This window comes from Ochotona curzoniae, unplaced genomic scaffold, assembly GCF_017591425.1.
Source record: "Ochotona curzoniae isolate NIBS_2020 unplaced genomic scaffold, NIBS_Ocur_1.0 scaffold_2476, whole genome shotgun sequence".
Taxonomy (NCBI): Eukaryota; Metazoa; Chordata; class Mammalia; order Lagomorpha; family Ochotonidae; genus Ochotona; species Ochotona curzoniae.
The window spans coordinates 19,415,316-19,433,287 of record NW_024467095.1 but is presented as its reverse complement, the minus strand read 5'-3'; the positions used below and the strand labels follow the sequence as shown (position 1 = coordinate 19,433,287).

Sequence of the window (17,972 nt, the reverse complement as noted above, 5' to 3'; positions counted from 1 at the left end):
ATTGCAATCACCAGCTGATCGGGGTGATGGACCGTGCCAGGCCCTGAATTTGCAAGTACGCACAAGAATCTGGTCTGGGATCACCTCAGACAAAGTTTCTTTGGGGATCTCCCCAATGAACTGCCGGGCTCAGAACCCCAACCATGAAGAGAAGTGCAGGTTCCATGGTCTGCCATGAAGTTCAAATGCCAGAGCAGAGTCTCCTAAGAGGCTTGAATGGAGCAGTGCAGAGTACAACCAGGTACACATGGAGGATATGACAGTCCATTGGAACCTGCAGAGGATACCTGGTACCACAACAGAGGACAGAACAAATCAATCAACTACCCTAGCCATATGCTGCCAGTGAAAAGAATGGGCAGAGACTCTAAGATGGACTATGTCAATCAGTAGATTCTGCAGCGACCTCATCGTGCTTGGAATGGTGAGACTGGCAGCAATTTGGAACTGTTGAACTATCAAAATCACTTGAGCAAGACCCTCACAGCATGGCCCAAATCGGGGACCTGGGATGGGTGGGAGACTGGGTGGGGCTTCTCCTTTTATCTCCCCCTTTATCCCAGGTACAGAAAAAAACAATGTGGAAATAATAGTCATACCCACTTTCCTGTAGCCCTTGAACCTTTTTGTCCTAATTAACTATATAAAGATTGTCAAAAATAAAGAGGAAAAAAAAATAAAAGAAAACCAATTTACACCAGGTAGCAAGTTAAAAGCATTACCTAAATCCATGTGGTCTCATCCGCATACCAGCAATATCAGGAGGGAAGGATCCCCGTTGGTCTTTTGGGAAAACAGAATACCTAGGTCCCAGAGAAGGGACACCAGGAGCTCTCATATTCCCGGGATAGGGAGGTGGAGGTCTGCTGAACGCCTGAGTGATATTCTCTGGCTGCCAGTGCTGCAGCGGACCTGAAGGAGCAACTGCTGCTGAATCCTGCGGCCCCTTCTCTTGCCGACTAGCAATCTTCTTCTGCTGCTGCTGCTGGAGAATCATTTCCCGTAACTTCTGTCGCTAAGTGGAAACAACCAAATCACTGTGGATTCTAACAGCTTTCAGAACTCCTAAGCATTCATCAAGTTACTTTGTTAAATGTGCCTAATTACTTCACACTTTGATAAAATATGCAGTAGACTACAAAATATACAAAAACAATTTGGGTCATTCTGACAAATATCATGAAACCAAAACCATTCATATTTAAGATAAAATGCTCATATTATCTATCTGTGAAAACCAGAATGAGATACATAATAAATCCAAGTTAATCTGTGTTAATTTAATCAATTTCATTTGCCTTCCTTGCAGCATGACAAAGCTTTAACATCTGTGAAGCAGTGACATGGCTGGGGCTCAGTGCTGTAAAAGGGCACAGGAAGCCAGCATCTCAGCTGCTCCACTTCCAATGCAGCATCCTGCCATTGTGCCAGGGAAAGCAGAAGATGGCCCAAGTGCAAGACCTAGATGGGGCTTCTAATTCCTGGCTTTGCTCTGGCCCAATCCTAGGTGTTGCAGCAATTTGGGAAGTGAAGAATGTGTGGAACATTGAATCTGTCATTCAGGTAAATAAGTTTTTTTCTTTTTTTTTTTAAGAAATTAATTTGAAGTTTCTTCATATATATTTGAAACACTTTGAAACATAAAATGGTTACCTGTCTCAATTTCTCTGTGTCTGCCTGAGACATATTTACGGTATTCTGTGTATCAGTGACACCTGAAGATGGTACAGGTCCAGGATGTTGAGCGACATTAGAAAACTGTTGACCTTGAGAATTCATTGGAGAATCTGAAGATGCACTGAAGTTTCCCTCTGACCCAGGCCGTAACTGGTCAGCAACATCAGGAGCCATCTGAGCTGTTGCAAAGGAGTCAGACTGCGCTCTGGGAGTCATCGGAGGCTGTTCATAGGGATCCCGAGCAGCAGATGGGGAGACGTGGTTAAATGTGTCTGTAAGACCAGGTCCAGGGGTCCTGGGGAGAGTTGGTCCACGGTTTTGGGAAGCTTGTAAGAAAGGATCCTGGTTTGGCAAGAGGACTGGTCTTGTCATTGAAGATCTGGGAAAGCCCTCTGAAATCCTTGGTCTTGGTACTGCTGGTGGCTGAGAGTAGGGAACAGAGATTCCAGGTCTTGGGGTTGCAGGAGGATGAGTGTATGGATCAGAATGCCTTTGATTAGTTGTAGTTGTAGCAAACAAGTCTGGTTGTGCTGACGGCCTTGGAGTGGATGGTTGTTGACAATATGGATCAATAGTGGTAGGTCGGGGAGTTCCAGGAGGTTGAGAGTAAGGGTCTGGATTGGACCGAGATGTTCCTGAGGGTTGGGAATAAGAATCTACAACAGGTCTTGGAGTTCCTGGTGGTTGGGAATATGGGTCCTGAGATGCTGGCCTCGATATGGTTCCAGGCTGAGGAAAAGCTCTTGAAGAATGGGCAAAAGATTCATTCAGTGCAGGGTGTGGGGTTAAGGGAGACTGGCTATAAGGATCATTTGAATGACTATGTGAAAAATGATCTCCAGGTCTTGGTGTCAAAGCTGGTCTATCATAAGGGTCAGCAGACAACCGCCTCGAGGCCTGTGACGCCGATCCGTAAGGGTCGTGAGAGGATGGGGGAGGCTGCACTGGAGTTTTAAAAGGTCCAGGACTACCATCCAGAGGTGCAGGGGCCAACAGGGCCCGAGCATATGGGTCAGGTACTCGTTGTCTTTGGAACACATCCGACCTGGGAGATGGCTTAGTAAAGTGATCGTTAGTCCCAATTGCTGGAGGACCTTTTGTAGTTTGGTCTGAAACTACGGGAGACCGGGGCAGGCCCAAGGGTTTGGGGAATTGATCAATCACAGGCCTTGGTGTGTCAGGAGGTTTTGCATAGGGGTCACTGTTAGTTGTGGAAGAAGACGATAAATCTCTCACTGGGGATGGCCTGTTTGTTGTTGTTTCATTCATTTGCATGGGCCTAGATACTGATGATAGAGGTGCACAATTTTCCACTGGTGGAACAGAATTTCTTCGTGGAAAACTATGACCCACTGGAGGTGGTCTAGGGGTGCCAACCATTTTCGCATAAGGATCCATTGGGGATGGTGGCCGGGAGTTAGAGGTTCCAGGTGAAAACACCTGTGGTGAGGGCGGCTGAGAAGCCTGAGGCTGAGAAAGATTTTCCTGAATAGGAATTCGGGAAGGAGTTGGAGGAGGTGGCGGAGCTTGTGGTTTTACAAACACATCATCTGAAGATGTAGAGGTTGGAGTACTGGGCAGTTGTTTTGTAAACAGTTCTTTATGGAATGACTGCGCAGGAGACATGTTCCCGTTGCTAGGCTGAGGCGTCAAGGGGCTCTGCACCCCACTACTCGGTGTATCAGAGCCGGACGGCACCAGAGGATGCTGCGGACCAAAATGCTGCTGCTGCTGCTGTTGCTGCTGTTGCTGCTGCTGCTGCTGCTGCTGCTGCTCATTTTTCACTTGTTCAAGCTTCTGTGTTGCTTCAATCTTTGCCTGCTGCTTACTTTTCTGACGCATTTGCTGTTAAAATAGAAAACAAAAAGCAAAAAGCAATCATACAATTTACAAAGAAAATATCCACCATGGATAGAAAAGGCAAAAGAATAATTTGGTTATTTCTTATTTGTTGGCTGCTGTCTGCCCTTGTTAGGACTAATTGATTATTTATTCTAGACCTTGGGGTGTTCCTTTGATCTGTTTACTCTATCCTTCTTAATAGAGCACTGCTGCTTTTGAATCTGGAAAAAAATAAAAGCTAATTTGCTTCTTCTCAGCAAATATTTGACTGCTCCCATATTAGATTGCAAATTCCCTTAGAGCAGAGGTCATCATTCATCTTTGTACACCCTAGTCATACCTAAGAAAATACTACTACTTGCAATATTTAAATAAGAACTTCCAAGCCAATCTAAATGTATTTTTATTTAGAAGAAAAGTAAGTTTATCCAAAATTAGATTATCATGTAATAAAGAGGCCTATATCCAGAAACAACGTAATAAATACCTCCAAAAAGCCAAAGCATAACTTTTAAAGAAACAAACTATTAGAAAAGCATATACCTGTCTGAATTTCCATTCTTGTTCATGTTCTGATTCTCTTTGCTTTAATGGATCCTTGAAAAGCTCTGAATCGATGCGGGCGCTGGGATCAATGCTATCTGGCTGCTGCCTTTTCATGGAGTCATTTGACATCTGGACTTTGTTAATACGTAAAGCAGCTCTGTTATCTCTGGCCTTTTGCTTTGACAGAGAAGAAAAAAACCTTGAATTCTCTGGATATCTTAATATGTTTTAAGAAACTAAACCAAGACAATAATGAAGGTAATTAAATGGGAAAAAAAAATAACAGGTGAGTATCATTGAAATACTACTGTTGAGAACTTAGAGACCCAGGAGCAATGCATGTTACACATTACTTGACGACATGTTTCTAGCAACTGGAGTTAAGCTAAGGGAACCCAAGACGCACACATTTTTGAGCTTAACATTCTAAGCATGTCCTTACAAAACAGAAGAATTAACATGCTCCTCAATCTAGAGAAAATGAAAATACTGAATTAATCCTAAAATTAAAAATTCTGGACAGCTCAATCTCAAAAAATCATTAAGAAATAATAAAAAAGCCAATTAATATTTATGTTTAATATATTTAACCATGTATATTATATATTATCAATACTAATAAATAATATTAGTATTAAGCATTGTCCACATTGGAAAATCTATTAATCCAAGAAAATAAAGATGTATCTGCTTAAAGATGTAACCAATGAAACTTTTGAAATACCACATATGGTGCTCTTTCCTGTGAGCTTGCTTTTCTCCACAATTTAGCAATTTGCTTCACTCTTGTAGTCCAGTCTACAACCAAAAAACACAACATATCTTTTAAGAACCATGATAATGAGTTATTGTAAAAGTAAGTATTATGAGAGGCAGTTAGTTAATCTTAGGCTGTATTTCATACTACATTCATGATGTGGTAGTCTGCTAACTTAAACTGCTGCAAAATCGAGACCTTGTTGGGGGCTGACTCTACCAAGTGGCAGATCTCATGTGACAGGCAGACGTACGGCCCAGCAGTCAGCACTCCCAGGAAGATGCCTTTATCCCATATTGGAGTGCCTGAGTTCAAGTCCAGGCTTTTCTCCCCAGTTCACATTCCCATTCAGATGTTCCCTGGGAAGATGAAGTTGATGGCTCAAGTTGGGTTATGGGTCATGGGTCATGGTCCAGGCTCCAGCCTGTTCCAGCCCAAGCCTTTGTGGGTTTTCAGGAAAGTGAACTAGTGGATCACAGCTCTATTTCTCACTTTTTAAAAACACATTTTTATTTTGAAGGTCAAGGGTTAGAGACAGAGAGAAGTAGATCTTCTATCCATGATTCACATCCCAGATAAATGTGAAGTAAAGAACTTAGAACAGGTTTCCCATGTGGATGGCTGGGCTCCAAAAAGTCTGAGCCAGCTCCCATTGCTTTGCCTAAGCCAGCAGAAAACTGGATGGGATTTGGAGTTCGCGGGATTTGAACCATTGCCCTAAAGCCCATACTAGCTATACTATAAAACCTGCCCCATCTGTCTCTGTGAAATAAATCTTTAAAACATATAGATATGGGTCCAGCGCGGTGGCACAGTGGTTAAGGTCCTCGCCTTGCACACCTGGGATCCCATATAGGTGCCGGTTCTATCCCGGCAGCCCCACTTCCCTTCCGGCTCCCTGCCTGTGGCCCGGGAAGGCAGTCGAGGACGTCCCAAAGCTTTGGGACCCTGCACCTGTGTGGGAGACCCGGAAGAGGCTCCTGGCTCACTTGGGGAGTGAATCATCGGACGGAAGATCTTCCTCTCTCTCTCTCCTCTCTGTATATCCGCCTTTCCAATAAAAAAATAATAAAAATTAATCTTTAAAAAATATATATATAGATATACAAAATAATTAACTTCAATCTGTGTGTAAAAATAAACATAAAACACAAATAAACCATGTTTACACTTGAGTGCTATTTACAAAATCTATATCAGTATGCATATCCAAATATTAAAAACTGTGAAGAAAATGGAAAACCTGGAATCATTCCTATCTCATGTTAAGTTTCTGAGAACACGGATGTTCAACCTATAGTAAGTACTATGTTACAAGGCTGTATTAAAGCAAAGTCAGGATCCAGGACCTCCAGAAGGTGGCAGGAACCCAAGCATTTAGGACACCTTCCACTAAACATTACTAGAGAGCTGAATTGAAAGCAAAGCAGGTAGGACTCACACTAGTATCTACACAGCAGCCTATGCTATGCCACACCAAAAAAGTTACTGCAAGGCTGACCAAGATCAACAATCTGCTGATTCATGTCCTAAATGCTCAAAATGGCAAAGTTGGGCCAGTATAGTCAAGAAACTAGAATTGAAACAGATACAGCCCTTGGGTGGCCGAAACGCAACTCTCTGAGCATTTATACTGCCATCCAGGGAATACATTAGCAGCAATCCCAAGCAGAATGCAGTGAGCTACAGGATGCAGACATTCAAACAGCATTTTAACCACTCAGTCAAATGCCTAACCTGACCACAGAGAAATTGGGCTTGCATGTGCATGCTTGTGTGTAAAAACAGTACTCTATAAACAATGGTGAAATATTTTACTTTGAGAGACTTCACTGGGTTTCTCCTGCTACATCAGACAGCATTTGGTTTATCTATGCATAAGGAAAAAAGTTCCACATGGAAAGCAAACAAAAAGGCACTAAAAACCCAAACAAGAGTCATCCACACGAAAGGTGGCCCAGACAACCTGAATTCAATCAGAAAAGTTTATGTGACAGCTATTGCAACAAAGAATTCTAATAACTTTTTAATCCTCATGTGCCTGACAACATGAACTTACATGAACCAAACAGGGAGAAGAGTATATCCCAGAATTCAAGATACCAGCCAGGATGCCTTTATCTCATACTGCAGTCCCTGGATTTCATATGTAACTATGGCTAATTAGCCTGCCTTTCTACTGAAGCCAAACCTTGAAGGAACTGTGGTAGCTCAAGTAGTAAGAACCTTGCCACCCATGTGGGAGAGCTGCACTGAGTTCCTGACTTCCAGATTTAGGCTGGACCCAGCAGCAGCCATTGGAGGCATCAGATGAGTAAATCAATAGAGGCAAGCTACCTATCTCTTCAATAAACACACATTTTTAAAGGAAATTGGGCGATGAATATATGGAAACCTTCTGGAATACTACCTCATAATTTTTTGTTTTGTAAATTGAAAAATGTTCAAAAATAAAATGAAATAATTCAAAAACCAGCACTGCTGGACAATTTCATTATTGAAGTGAAATCCACTGCAGAATGTTTCATCATCAGAGAAGACAGAACTTTCCCAGACAGTGCTGGTGCAGCATGTGCTTTATTCACATACACCACCAGCACAGGAAAAGCAGGGGAGGCACAGTGAGTTCAATTCAAAACAAGCGCTGCACCTGATTTAGCCAAGCTTAGTGGCTTTGATTAAATGCTAGTTTCAATTTCAGGAAGATTCTTTTAGAATTATACAAGACTGAATTCCATATATTTGCAAGCACTGCTATGCTGGAAAAGAAATCATCATTTAATTAAACAAAAGCTATCTTTTAGGAAAAATGCAAATTGATGCAGGGTCTAGAAGAAAATGCAAGATAGCCATACTAGATGAAAATTAGTTAAGAAACAAGAATTCTCTATTGTAATTAAAAAAAAAAAAAAGAAAAGAGATATCTTAACAAATAAAAGAAACTGGTTAACACGGATAGCAATAGTATACGCACTACTTACCAGGGAATTCTTCCTTTAAATTTGGGAAATTAATATTTGTGTAGAGAACCGGTGCTACTGTTGCCATCTCACCCAGAGCCTCTTCTTTCTCCCATTTTAGAGTACTTCTTTGAGCATTTGACATTGTGTCATTTTCTGCTTCCATAGTGGGAGCTGATGATGTCCAAGGGCTATTAGGATCACTTGGTAGTGAATTAAATGCTGGGTTTTTATCCCTGCAAAATAAATATCATAAAATGACTAACAATACACTTGAGCTGAAAATTCAATAATATGTACTACAAAAAAAAAAAAAAAAAACAAAAAACAGCAATATGCTTGATAAAAACGCATGGATTTAAAAAAACATTTTGCACTAAAACTTTACTTACATTTTGTAACAAACTTCTGCAAGTACTCATGTAACTTAAAGACTAATTTCTACAGATGATTCAATAAGAATTGGTGAAATTTAAATTTTAATAGAAAGTAAACTTTTTAAGTACCTGATATCAGTATAAGGGGCTTGTGCTACAGAAGAGAAAGTTCCCATTCCACTGCCAGGAGGTAAAGCGTTATGTGGGAGATGAGGATTGGGTCCAATGAGGCCATTCATTAGTGGCATCCGTGAAAACATATCTTCAGAAAAGAAAATACAGACGACGTCTTATTAAAAAATAACAAGCAGCTAAAACACCAAATTTATTTTTAAATGTGAATTAAAAGTAGGACTTTAAAAAAAATACCATATAGTACACTACTGCTCAGTGTTCTGGTTCCAAAATTGGAAATATGACCTCTATAACTGTATTGACTTAGTTGCAGTATACTACAAAGAGCATGGTTTTCAAGGCCCTATGACAATGCGAGATGTGATTCTTAAATCTTGATACTTGACAGAAGCAAAGTAGATTTCTATATATTATAAAACAGAGTGGATTCATTGAGATAATGTATATACACAGTATGGTGTCTGGGTAAGTTATTCAATACACATTAACTCTAAAAAACAAATGGGTCACTGCAAATGTGGTTTCAACAAATATTTTTTTTTTCTTCACTAAAAGATGGAAAAAGTACTCCTTATATTTTATTCCTATTCCTGTTAAAATAATCAACATCTATGATTCTTAAAGATCAGCACTTTCTTTAGTTTTCCACTCAACACTTCACTGATCATTATCAATGATTTTTAAAACTTACATATTCTATTTTTAGCTTAATTTTCATTGGCCTGCATGTGAACTGGGATGGGGAAAGAGCCAGGCTGGGGTAGCTGACTGTATTCACAGGTACAGGCATAAGCCAGAACAAGGACAGGCGGGTTGGGTTTTGCTGCAGCATCAGCTGATAAGTGCTGGCACTGAGGGCAAGTCCTGTCAAATTACACCGCAGAACCAGCTGGAGAGTGTGAGATCTGGGACGGGCAACAGGTCAAGTGGGGAGGCTGTGGGCTCCACTGATGGGCTGCAACTCCCACTAATGATCACAAGAACCAGGACTGGGGGGTGGGCCTGGCTAGACAGACAGTGCCACCCACTAGCATGACTGTGGGCTGGAGGGTGGAGCTGGCTCGGTTGAGTTAGACTTCACTGCCCAATGATGTATACAAGATCTCAATAGAATGTGGGGCAGACCGGACAGGTCCACTGCACATGCTGGCGGGCACAGGAGCCAGAGCTGGGGGCTGGTCCAGTGGGGTACTGGGGGTCACTTTGATTGGGCTGCAGCTCCCACTGTGGTATATGAGGGCCAATCAGCAACAATGGGCCACAGCACCCATTGGTTTGCTGAGGATGAAGGGCAGAACAAACTGATCAACTATCCCAGTGAAGCTCGACAGTAAATTTCTGAGCCACGGAGACTCAGAGGTGGACTATGACAGCCAATCAACCTTAAAAGGATTTCCTCATCTGTGGAGTGGCAATATTAGCAGCATCTCAGAACTATTAAAAAAACACACACACACAAAACAAAACAAAAAAACCATTGACATAAACCTCAGAAAATGCCCCATAAATGGGAACCTGGGATGACATCTGGTGGTGGGTCGCCATGCCCAGATAATGTGGTAGTTAGGAGGCTGAGTGCGGTTTCTCCTCTCACATCCCACTCTCCCCCACATACAGGAAGAAGAAAGGAAAATGTGTAAACAATGGTCTCACCTACCTTGACCCTCAACCCTTCCCACATGGATCAACTATGTAAACATCTCACTAAGAAAATTTTTTTTAAAAAGGAAAGAAAAGAAAACCTATTTCTAGACAAAGATTTCCAGTGAATTTTAGGCAGGCAGGTTTGTAACTGAAGTTGCTATTTTTCCATTATCATAAGGATAAGCTTTCTCTTATCAGTTATATATTCCGCAACTTAAGGAACAAGGCAAAATACACATGTACATATGTACGTATACACACACATGTGCACACACACACGAAATCTTCAAAAGCTTCAAGGAAAATACATATAAAAACTACAATACAGGGCCCAGTGCCGTGGCCTGCGGCTGGGGGTCATCGCATTGCACATGCTGCAAGATCCCATGTGGGTGCCAGTTCTAATCCAGGCAGCCAAACCTCCCACTCAGCTGCCTGTTTTTGGCCTGGGAAAGAAGTCGAGGACAGCCTTAGGCCTTGGGACCCTGCACCCACGTGGGAAACCCGGAGGAGGCTCTTGGCTTCAGATTGGCTCAGCTGCAGCTGTTGCAGCAGCTTGGGGAGTGAATCATCAGATGGAGGATCTTCCTTTCTCCTCCTCTCTGTATATCTGACTTTGCAATAAAAATAAATAAAATCTTTTAAAAAAAACTACAATGTAAGAAAGTAAATATAATTTTAAAAATTACATTTTTATGTAAAAAGCTGAGTTAAAGGGCTGGGAGGGAAGAGATGGAGATGGAAGATGAGTTTCCTTTTGCTGGTAACACCACACACCTTAACCTGCTATGCGACAATGTGGGTACCCAAATGTTTTCGTAATGAAAAAATTTTTTTTCTTTGTTCGAAAGGCAGAATGACAAGAGAGGGTGAGACAGAGATTCCATCCTCTGGCACACGCAGAAATGACATGACCCAGCCAAAGCCAAGAACCAGGAACTACACATATGTCTCCCGAGTACTGGGCCACCATGCACTGGCTTCCCAGGAGCCACCGGAGGGAGCTGGATTGCAAAGTGAGCAACAAGAACCACAATCGGCACTCTGACACAGGATGCTGTTGAAATCCATTTTTCCAAGAGCTTTTGAAAAGACCCTCATACACACACAAGTATATATACAGACCCAGTTATATGAAGGTAACAACATACCTTGATTATGCATTGGCAAGAGCTGGGATGGAGGAGGAGGCTGTGGCAATGGAGTTGGCTGAGTGGTTGCTGGACTCAGGACAGCAGTAAACAAGTCTTCTACATCCTTTCCTCCAAGCTCTGTGCAATAAAATAGTAACAGTATTAACTTTAAAAGACAATAACAGGTCGGAACATCAAGAATGGCAATTCAATCAACTAAAAGAGCAGAACACGAATACCTGGAATTTTATATAACTTTCCAAGAATCGCTCCTAGGATAAAATTTAAAAAGTGGAAATATTAGCTACTACCAAGCTGTTACATTGATACAAAATAGCAATTATCACTGATAACAAAATAATTAGAAATTAAGTTCTAAATAGGCATGCAGAAATCTTTAAAAATCATATTTACTCATGTCTTATAGAAAGCCTAGATGTAGGGCAAATATTTTACCATCTGTAACCATTTTGTCTAGTTCAGGGCTGAGAATGCCGTCAAGCTGCTCCTCACTCAAAGGCCGTGAATTCTGACTAACACTTGGATGAGACAAAGCTGAGGGATCATCAGCAACAGGACCAACATCTACAGGAGCAAGGCAGAGAGAGTACAAGTGAGCCGAGCACAACCCCTGACAGTAATACGCCACATGGGAATCAATGAGGATGGCTATCTTGGATAGTAATAAATGGGATCAGTAAAAACAACACACAATGTATTAATAAGCTTAGGTGCCTCTTTATGTTACCATTTAAGCAAGGTAAACACATTTCCCGAGGAACAAAAGGACGTACTTAATGTTTAACTTGGCAATTTCTCCAAAAAGCCAAATCCATATTAAGACATAAATTTGTGAGGAGTTGATCTATAAATAATTGCATTAACTTATAAAACAATGGCAGTAAATGCATAGTTCAAATATCTTAAGCACCCTTTACAAGAGGAAAAGTTTCATGTAAGTTAAAAGAGCTATAAAACTCTCTACTAATGTTTAATGAACATTATCTTTTAAAATATCATAAATATTTTTAAATAGTTGGTTGTCACAGCTTGAAGATATAGATAACATTATAACATGTTTCACCTCATTCACAATTGGTATTTTACGAAACAAACATAAAAGTAGTCTGTTACTGATGTCTTTCATTCTTTTTCAATATCATTACTATTAAAAGTAAAGATTATTGTCTGATTTTTTGTGATCTTTTAATAGGAGTTAAATACTTGGATAATGTGAATTATGCGTTAATGAATATAAAACCACACACACACACACACACACACACACACACACACACAGGATGTCATCCAAAGGACAATATGGCCACACTAATCTTTAGCTGTACACACACAAAAAAAGAGTAAAGTACAGTATGGATTAGTGACACATTAGCACTACTAAAAAATATGCATGCACCTAGGGGTGTTTCAGCTCAAATCACTATGAAAAAGAAGACTAATTCTAGTCAGCGGTCATCCACTGCTCAATTTCTTACCAAATGGAAAAGGTGAACGCTCAACCTGGAAAGTGCATAAATCAAGACCTACAAGACCCAAACCAAATAAAATGGATGATTACCATAAGAAGAAACAAGATACAGCAAGACTTTAAGGCAACAGGCCTTGAATGTGATGCAATTAGAAACTAAGTAAGTCCTAAAGCAGGAAAGCTGAAGTAGGCCAAATAAAATGTTGAGTTCTTTGACAAAGCAACAAGGAAAAAAACACTTCAGTTACTAGGAATCAGGCAAAAGACTACACTTCTTCCACACATATATCTCTCACATCACAAAACAGAAATTGGGCAAATAGTATTTATATGTACCTGAATGATCAACTGATTTTGCTAGGTCATCTGAAATTATTCCAAGAATGTCATCATCTGTGTTTAAGACTTCAGAAATATCAGCTAATGGGTCATCAGCAGTACCTAAATACAGTAAGTATATTTTTTGTAAAAAAAAAAAATATATATATATATATTTATGCAGTATTTTCCAAGATGTTAATTCTAAGATACTCTCACTCATTCAAAAATTTACTAAGTATTGAGAGTTGGACAGATGCTGAAGCAAGTGCTACAATGATGAATATGTAATTTCCAAATAAAGAATTTTTCATGGTTAAGGCACTCTAAAATTTCCAACAAATTATTATTTAAAAACTCAGACCTTTGTGACCAATATAACAAAGTAAAATTTGGACTGAAGGACTATAAGTAACAAAAGTGAAAAAGAATGCGCAAAGAAAACCAAAAAATTCAGTATCTCTAAAATGACATCAAGAAAGTAAAACATACAGAAGTAAATAAAATGTGCAAATCTAACCCATTATTTAGAAATTTAGGAACTACACTACTTCCAACTTTGCTACTCACACTTGTTACTTATTCACTCACTCAGTAAAAAAAATAATTTCAGTGTCTACAAAGCTGTATTTCAAGATAACCTACCATGCACTAATCCACCCACTGGAATATAACAGTGTCTAAAAACAGTGTTCGCCCTCACAGATGAGGCATTCTTAAATGGAGCTGGACAGCAAATAAACACTAACTGTAACTGCTATAAAAGCAAACAAGGAAAAAGTCCAAAACATAAGTCACGCTGTAGAAGGTTGTTAGGGATGTCCTGTGAAAGATGACTGAGTGTAAGTAGAGGAAACGAGGGAGTAAAATTAGTACACCCAAGATGAACAGCTGAGGCAAAGGGAGAGCAAGCATGAAGACAGAATTAATTCTCAAGTGTAATGGGAACTTGCTCAAAGAGTAAAAAAAGATGGGGGGATGACATGATTGGAAGTGGCTGCTTTGTATAGAATCTCAGAGTACTGGGGTGGGGGAAGGACTGCTGGCCACTTCAAAGGCAAACAGGGCACTGCAGAGTACTTAGGGGTAACAACAGTGTGTAACCTCATGATAGGGAAAGCCAAGACAAGAAATGGTCAGATTGGAACAAATCTAAAAAGTGAAAGCAAATTTGTAGATAGATAATACAAGCAATCTGAGTGCAAAGGATTCTGAGGAGTTTAGACCTAATAAAAAAAACGAAAATATTGGAACTCTTACTAGGCCAGTACTTATGTTTAGTCACTCAAACAAAGAATACCCAAAAATTGCATTATTTTTATTTAATAACATAAAAATAATATAAGCCTAAACATAATACTCCAGATCAAATATCTTTGTGAAACAGTCTAGGAGTAGTTAAATATTTTTCTAACATAGGACTCACCCAACACAACGTAATTTTCTTTTTTTTTAAATTTATTTTTATTGCCAAGTAGGATATTTGGAGAGGAGGGGAGAGAGAGAGAAATAATTTCCATCCGATGATTCGTTCCCCAAGTGACCGCAACAGCTGGTGCTGCGCCTATCCGGATCCAGGAGCCAGGAGCTCTTCCAGGTCTCCCACCTGGATGCAGAGTCCCAAAGCTTTGGGCTGTCCTGACTGCTTTTCCAGGACACAAGCAGGGAGCTAGATGGGAAGCAGGGCCACTGGGATTAGAACCAGCGCCCATATGGGTTTCCAGCGCATTCAAGGCAAGGACTTTAGCTGCTAGGCCACTATGCCGGGCCCAACAACATAATTTTCATACTAGAAAGTTAATGAAAATTTTGTATACCAAATATCCTGCAAATTATCACAACAGGGGCCAAAACTATGGCATGGGAGAGTTAAGCCACCAACTACAGGGAAGGCAACCCATTTGGGCAGTGGTTCAAGTGCTGTTTGCTCTGCTTCCAATCCAATTCACAGGAAAAACAGCAGAATATCATCCAAATGATTAGCCCTCATCATTAAAGGCTCCAATGAACATTTTGGCTCCTGACTTCAGCATGACATCCCAGCTGCTGGGGTCACTTGGGAAGTAAATCAGCAGATGGAAGCTCTCTGCCTCTCCCCATCTCTTAACTCAGTCACCCACATAGATGAATTTTTTGAAATTAAATTTTAAAACTTAAATTTAAAAATATTAACAGAATTCTGTAGACAACAATGTATCTTAGAGAGCAGGCACTGTGGGACAGTGGCCAACTGGGGAGTGAATCAGCTGATGGAAGATCTCTCTCCCACATTCAAATCAATAGATCTCTTTAAAAAAAAAAAAAAAACATGCAAAAACAGGGGTTAATTCCAAGAAAGCCGCAGACACCAAAACCCACGATATTCAAGTCCCCTCGGGAAGCTCCCCCAGTTTGAACAACAGCCAATGGAATCCAAGGACACAGAACTGTTAATGTGGACAGTGCATTAATTTCAACCCAGGTAATACAAAATTAACACAACCTAACTACTTGATAAAAAACTGATTTTTCAGGGCTGACCCTGTGGTAAGGCAGCTTAAGCTTCCACCTGCAATGCCAGCAACCCTAAGGAGCAATGGCTGCTCTCCTTCTAAGCCAGTTAAATAATAATGTGCCTTGGAGGGCAATAGAACACGGCTTGAGTGCTTGGGCACCTGACACCTATGTGGAGACTTGGCCGAAGGCTTGAGTCTGGCACAGACGTGGCTGATACAGCCATGCGGAGAGTGCAACAGATAGCAGCTTGCTCTCTGACTTGAACCCTCTCTGTAACTCTGCCTTTCAAACAAATCACACAAAACCTTCTTGTGTGAAAAGATCCCTCCAGTTGTTTTCCAAAATATGTGCAAAAAATTTAATACATTAACAAATAGAATCAATGGAAAACTGAAGGCTTGTCAGAGTATGATATCATCGAAGCAATTGCAGTCACTAGGTTTCCAGATGCAACCAGAACTCTGACAGCTTGTTCCTACTCCTTGAGAAGCACAAATTCTTACCCTTTCCTGATTCCTAACAACTAGAATAATAGTTATCAACCAGGAACATTGAACAGCAAGGAGACTCAGACAGCATCTAGAGGTTCTGATTATTATGAGGCATAAAATGCTGGTGAACATCCCAGAAGGCAGTGGAAAGCCTCCCTCTCAAAGCAAACATTTAGCTGTCAATAATGACAGACAATGTTTGGGGACAAGGTATATAACTAACACAGCTTCGTGTGCTGTGACATTCCTTTTGGATTGCTTTGCATTTCTCTAGATTGCATTATAAACAAACATATTTGTATGCCTTTTTTGAAGATTATTATACCTGTAACTCACTAATGATGGTCAAACTGAACAGGATGTTAACTGTTTTCCTTTATAACTCATAATTTTGGCTGCACTAACAAAGGTAAGTTACAGACTTTCTCACTAAAATAGCTATAATTACTGAATGCACACTACACCACTCAATGAAGATGATTACAAGAATGCATAGGAAGTCTAACAAAAGCATTTCAAAGGTTTAAAATTAAAAGGTACATTTCAAAGAATAAAAATCAAATTCATCATGCACAATTTTAAAAATCAATGTTATACAATATAGACAATATAAGCATGAGAAAAGTTCCCCTACCTTGAGATCCAAGTTTAGCGGGAACTGAGGATGAGCTAAGCACGGGATCTAATGAAGCTTCCAGAAGGCTCGTGTTCACGTTTGTTTTATATGAAAGCTGAACTGCATCTTCTGCTAGACTGTCCAAACTCAACTTGCTTTGTCTACTTGTATCTAGAAGATCTTTTCCAAAGAAAGCTTCCTAGATAAAAATAAGCACATATAAAAAGTGTAAGTCCACAAATTCCAAACAACAGATCAGACTGACATCATTCTGACAATGCAGCAGAAATAAGAAAATCTTAGACTTCAACAATAGAAAAATTGAATATAGAAAAATAATCACATAGATTGTTTTATTCCAATATACAAATCATCATTTTTGTAGTTTTCCCTCAAAGAAAAAAGGTATTCAAATAAAACTTCCACCACATGTGTTTCCAGAAATTACAGTACAACAATTTATTTCCACATTAAACTACAAGTTAAAAGTTGACAGAAATATTATTGGCACTTTAATTGATACTACAGAAAAACAAGGCATCACGAATCATATTTATAAATTACTTCCAGAGAATATCACAAAGACTTGGATGTACAGCTTTAACGTGTATACTTCAAGGTTGATTCAGTAATCTCGTACTGACGCACCTAGCCATACAGGAACTTAGACTGCAACTACGAAACTGGGCTCTTTCAACAACTCTAACTATGGCAGGAGGGCAGCCAGAGAGGCTACTTAAGTTGTTAAGAGCTCTTTTTTACTTGTATTAACACTTCTCAATTTCGAAATAAATGCTCTCCTCTGCGGGCTGATGTTGAAAGCAAAGATCTCTCCCAAACTTATCAAAATATTAAAGAAAAAAAAGGAAACACTCAATATCCCTTTTATTTTCAATCTAAGACATCTTCTGGATAGTCCCACAATGTGATTTGCCTGTAAAAGGGACTTTGCAAAGTACAATGTTTCAACAACTATTAATGTTTAGTGCACATTCGAATTTACACACAATGTTCTGAAATAAAGCAACTGTTAGTGAATATTTGGAAAGTCAACACTGTGATGTAGTGGTTTAAGCCCCTACTGCAATGCCAGCTTCCTACAGAAGTGCCAGGTTTGAGTTCTGGCTACTTGGAACCCAGCTGCCGCTGGTGAACCTGCCACCACAATGCTTGTCCTCTGAACCTACAAGGGAGAACTGGGTGGGTCTCCAGGCTCCTAACCTCAGGCTCAGCCATCCCTGGGCTACTGAGAGTGAACCAGAGGATGAGAGATCTCCAATTCTGTCTTTCAAATAAATAAATTAATTAAAGTGTGTGTGTCTGTGTGTGTGTATGTGTAGAGTGAGAGCACATGCCATGTGAAATGCTTTAGATATATCCTTAAAATAAAACAAGCTGAATATGTTCAAGAAAACATGTAAAAAGTATGAAAATGAATTTGAGGGCAACAAGAGGAGAAAAAGGGACATTGATACACCGTTGTATAAAGTC

The 17,972-nt window shown here is 40.0% G+C and overlaps 1 protein-coding gene across 15 annotated transcripts in view; it reads right to left on the bottom strand.

The window, feature by feature from the left end:
* Window positions 1-17,972, bottom strand: part of KMT2C (lysine methyltransferase 2C) — a 203,594-nt gene that overhangs the window by 44,508 nt on the left and 141,114 nt on the right. For 12 of the 15 annotated variants that reach the window (XM_041002313.1, XM_041002321.1, XM_041002327.1 and 9 more), the window contains 12 exons: window positions 16,500-16,680; window positions 12,897-13,001; window positions 12,568-12,615; window positions 11,528-11,656; window positions 11,311-11,343; window positions 11,090-11,209; window positions 8,289-8,421; window positions 7,804-8,018; window positions 4,790-4,863; window positions 4,063-4,242; window positions 1,654-3,522; window positions 723-1,015 (listed from right to left, as the gene is read on the bottom strand). In XM_041002313.1, coding sequence (XP_040858247.1) covers window positions 723-1,015; window positions 1,654-3,522; window positions 4,063-4,242; window positions 4,790-4,863; window positions 7,804-8,018; window positions 8,289-8,421; window positions 11,090-11,209; window positions 11,311-11,343; window positions 11,528-11,656; window positions 12,568-12,615; window positions 12,897-13,001; window positions 16,500-16,680 — 3,380 coding nt within the window. The remainder of the gene's footprint in view (window positions 1-722; window positions 1,016-1,653; window positions 3,523-4,062; window positions 4,243-4,789; window positions 4,864-7,803; window positions 8,019-8,288; window positions 8,422-11,089; window positions 11,210-11,310; window positions 11,344-11,527; window positions 11,657-12,567; window positions 12,616-12,896; window positions 13,002-16,499; window positions 16,681-17,972) is intronic. The other 3 variants (XM_041002328.1, XM_041002322.1, XM_041002326.1) reach the window with 2 other exon arrangements.